Here is a 4,652-nt window from a genome sequence, read left to right on the forward strand (position 1 = left end):
AGTACAGTATAATATCATTTAGTAAACAATAAATATTATTTCATGATATAATATTTTGGAAAGATTGTCCAAAAATAGGAAGTCACATCATTGGAATACTAATACTAAAAATCTTCAAAATCCATTTTCATTTTAGTTGAATTCATCTTTTGGTGTCCATGACACTGAATTGACTTTCATGTATGACCTGTTAGAAAGTTCTCTTGACTCTTAAATAGGGTTCAAGGCAGATCAAACTTATCTGTTCTTTAAGAAACAGTATTTAGTAAAACAACATTTTTTTCTTTAAATACATCCTTGTACAGTTAGTACATAAAGGGTGATAGTGATTTTGATACCCCCTCCCCATCATCAAAACATGATTTCAGTAGGATAAACTGTTATTGCCATTTGAAAGATAAATGCCTAACAGTGAGTTGTGCTTCAGTATTTCTTCATGGTTGCTAGGAACACAGTTCATATGCTGGTGACAAACAAATATTTCTCCTTACTGTGATGAGACCAACCTGAGAGACTGCCACTCCTTTCTGAGCTGTTGTGAGAGCTGGTGGTGCTGAAATCCTGAGACTGGTTGTGTGGCATTCTATTAGACAATCCCTCAGCCAATCGGTAGTCAGGGATGTAAAGTAAGGCTAAGGGTTAAAGGGCAGAGGTCATAGTGGCATCATGTGATTAGTTCACAGCACAAGCCCATGCAGAACATGCAGTTAGCAACTCAGAAGCAGATGTCGTGGGAGAGTGGAGGAATGTTTTGTCTATCCTGTCCTAATGGAAGTAGAGATGGATTGCTGATCACTATATTGAAAAAGAGCTAAAAGGATGAAACCGATTGGTGTTGGTTTGTGGCGGTGGTGGCGGTGGTGGAGGTGGCGGTAGGGATTATTCAAATTACTGAATACATGCCAGTATATTTTTTGAGTTTAGACAGTAAACCTGATAATGAATCACTAAGTCAAACAACAAATACTAATTTCTATCTCATGCACAAATGATATGAAAATAACTCTCAGGACACAAGAACCTGACTCACCATTGTTACCTTTGTCCTGATCAGGTAGAGAATAACCAAATCCCATCAGATCTGTTTTTTGCTGAATTGAGCTTTTCCATTGTGGATCAGGAAGATCGACAGCCAATTCGTGTATGCTATTGGAATGCAATATTTGTGTCGTGGCATATGGGGTAGCCTGTGTTATTTGGCTGGAACTGTTGTATGTGGTTTTGGTAGTGAAGTCAATGCTGCTGTAAATGGCTCCATCTGAGAGCATCGTTGCTGTTTTATCCCCTTGGCCTGGAACCGGTGGCAGTACATCTGTGGTGAACATAGGGAAATGAAACAATTTAATGATGCTCCGGAAGCCCAAAACTATCAGGATTGAAGATGAAAAATAAGCGTGTCATGCTGCATGTTTGCATTTCAGCTGAGATGGGCTTCAAGAGCCAGTGAAGGGTAGATGATGTACAACCATCGCCAAGCTATCAGCCTCAGTGACAGGCAGCCCCACTGCTTGCCCTTCACATCTCACTGCTTAACACACCCCTCCCCCATTTTCTTCCACCATGAATGAGAAGTTTGGGATATTTCACTACTGAAAAATGCTTTCAGTTGTTCACTGTGTTTTAGAACCAATGAAGGTGTAAGTTTACAAAAGCAATGAATGATAAGAGTGAATCTACAAATCATGGATGAAAACATTTTTCCATTTTACCCCAAAAGATATAAAATACAACTGCTGAATAGATGAAAAATTTTCCCAAATTATACTATCCTGACTATGAAGTACTTTTTTCTGAAGTTTTAACTTGCCTGATTTGATTTCATAGCTCCAGAAATGGAGAATAATTGATGGTACTAAACGTGTTCTTTTTTCTTGGATAACAAAGGAAATTTTTCATGAATAAGTCATTTTCACAATACAGTAGGATTTGAGTACAGAAAAGGCAATCTCAGTGATCAGTGAGTTTAATTTATGCTATCAACTCTTAGAACTAGAGAATTATCGTTCCATGTTGTATTACAGCAAGAGTAAAATTAAACTTCAGAAACAACACTGAATATCAATCAGTCCATTTATCATTTTGGTATGCTGAATTATCTTTACAAGATGCTTTATAATTCAGAACTGCCACCTCTCTCCTGAACTCTTATTGTCCCTTTTTGGAAGAAAAAAACTAAGTGAATCTAAGAAGGAAATCACTAAATAACACTACTTTTAATAATAGAGAGTTAGAATGAATCTAATTGTGGTATCTTCCTTAATAATGTATGTTCTGAAAATGTCACTTCATAGGACTTGAGGTCATCAAACCACTTGATTTCTTAATTAGAAAAAATTTTCAACTATCTTAAAATTTTTAGATTAGATTATTCCCAATGGTGCTTGAAATAAAAATTATAGAAATATGTTTTACTTTTGCATATTACAAAAGTTAAAAATTGTTTTCTCTAGCAACAGTAATAAGAAATTTATAATGTATTTGTACTCTGTATCATTTAAGTCTTTCTGAAAGAATTGAAGTATGGAATTCCAATTTGTTGTACAATTAGGTAGATATGTACTTAATTGAAGTAAACATTTCAAATAGATATCAGTGAGATTGTTAAACATATCCAAATTTATAATAGTTCACCACGTTGTATAAGCAGATAAAATTGCTTTTGGATTTCAGATTTTTGCAACTACTTTCTTGCCCCTCTTGCTTTTAACTATATTCTAATTATAAAATTTGATATTAAGCATATATCATTTTTGAGTGTTGATATTTTTATTCTCAAAAACTTTTAATATTTAACATATCAAAATTGGTGAAAATAGATCCTTCACTTGGGTAAGTTTTCAAATTTTGATTTTTGCCTCTTCCACCATGTCTTCCACTTATGAATATTAACCAAACAGAAATGTTTCTCCAAGATGGGCCCACTTACACACACCTTGAACTCGAGATTCTCAAATGCTTTAGATTTGAACTGTAAGCCACTTCAACTGCAAGCTTTTGAAACAGTTATGTGCTTAAATGATAAAAAATGGAAAAATGTGGTCCAAGAATCTAATCCACAGAATATTGCTCTATAACAACTATTATACTATAGCTCTGGAAATAGAATCTCTCCTCTCCCTGCTAGACAAAATTACAGTCAGCTTTTAAGTTCTTCTATATTGACTTTTGGGCTCCATATTGTCTTCAAATATGATTTTATCACTCCCTTATTTTCGATTTTCAAAAAATAAATTAAATTATATCCCAGGATTGAAACAATGGAATATTACACATGAATATCTGGATGTGGAAGAGAGTTCTGCAATATCACATGGTTTGGAACTCTTGGCAGGCCTTCCTCCCAACAGGCTGGACCTGAATAGGTGCTGCCATCTTTAGGTAGGAGTTTCCATTTTCCATTTATCACTGTCCCCACCTACCAATCCTTAATGCTTTAGGCCAGGCCAGTGGTCCCTAACTTTTTTGGCACCAGGGACTGGTTTCATGGAAGACAATTTTTCCACAGACCAGGGTGGGTGGATGGTTTTGGCATGATTCAAGCACATTACATTCATTGTGCAGTCAAACCTCTCTGCTAATGATAATCTGTATTTACGGCGGCTCCCCAGTGCTAGCATCACTGTCTTAGCTTCACCTCAGATCATCAGGCATTACATTCTTGTAAGGAGCACACAACCTAGATCCCTCACATGCACAGTTTACAGGAGGGTTTGTGCTCCTGTGAGAATCTAATGTGGCCACTGATCTGACAGGAGGCAGAGCTTATGCTGTGATGCCAGGGATAGGGAGTGGCTGTAAATACAGATGAAGCTTCTCTCTTGCCTGCTGTTCACCTCCTGCTGTATGGCCAGTTCCTGATAAAACACAGACCAGTGACTGGGGGTTGGGGAACACAGCTTTAGGCTGTCTGACTGGTTGGCGCTTGTTAACATTTGTGTTCAAAATCGATGAATTACAGAAACATATCTCTCCAGTTGGAATTAGTAATTCATTCTGCAGTTTTTCAGCATCTTAGTTATACTTACTCATGCATTTATTTCCTTTGGCCTGGTAAAATTATCTGTATGAATGACTGTCTCTTTCACTGTATCATAAGTTATTTGAGGACAGGAGCACATGGGATTCATTTACATAATTTCTCAGTCAGTGTTTTGAAGAGAGTAAGCACTTGCTGATTTAAATGACTAAATGAATTTTTTATAGTTTGCTTTGGCAAAATGCAGATTTATGTAATAATTAGTAAATTTAAAATTCAAAATGCTATTTTTATTACATTCAAACATGTATTGATATTCCATTCTTAAAGGGAAAATGTCAGTATTCATGCTTATTCTTCTAAGTGAATATGTTTATACAGTCATACATGTGAATTGACCTTTATTAATAGAATACAAGTGGTGTAGACAAAAGAACCTAGGCTTTAAAATCAGCTTTAAAATCAGCCTGCATTCTACACCCATATCTAAAATTATTCATCTTACAACACCTTAGTTTCTTAGGGAAGTAAAACTCAGTGGAAATCAAGTGGAGAGGAGGGGAGGATGGCTGAAAACCTACTAATGAGTACAATGAACACTATTTGGGAGATGGGCACACTTATAGCTGTGACTCAAGCATTACAAAAGTGATCCATGTAACCAAACACATTTGTA

At 36.0% G+C, this 4,652-nt stretch overlaps 1 protein-coding gene across 1 annotated transcript in view; it reads right to left on the minus strand.

Annotated features, from left to right (window-relative positions):
- LOC105812823 (roundabout homolog 2-like) overlaps positions 1-4,652 on the minus strand; it is a 742,657-nt gene that overhangs the window by 92,120 nt on the left and 645,885 nt on the right. Inside the window, exon 18 of the mRNA XM_012647378.1 lies at positions 1,031-1,312. Within this exon, the coding sequence (XP_012502832.1) occupies positions 1,031-1,312 (282 nt within the window). The remainder of the gene's footprint in view (positions 1-1,030; positions 1,313-4,652) is intronic.

The sequence above is a fragment of the Propithecus coquereli genome, unplaced genomic scaffold (assembly GCF_000956105.1).
Source record: "Propithecus coquereli isolate 6110/MARCELLA unplaced genomic scaffold, Pcoq_1.0 Scaffold266, whole genome shotgun sequence".
Lineage (NCBI taxonomy): Eukaryota > Metazoa > Chordata > Mammalia > Primates > Indriidae > Propithecus > Propithecus coquereli.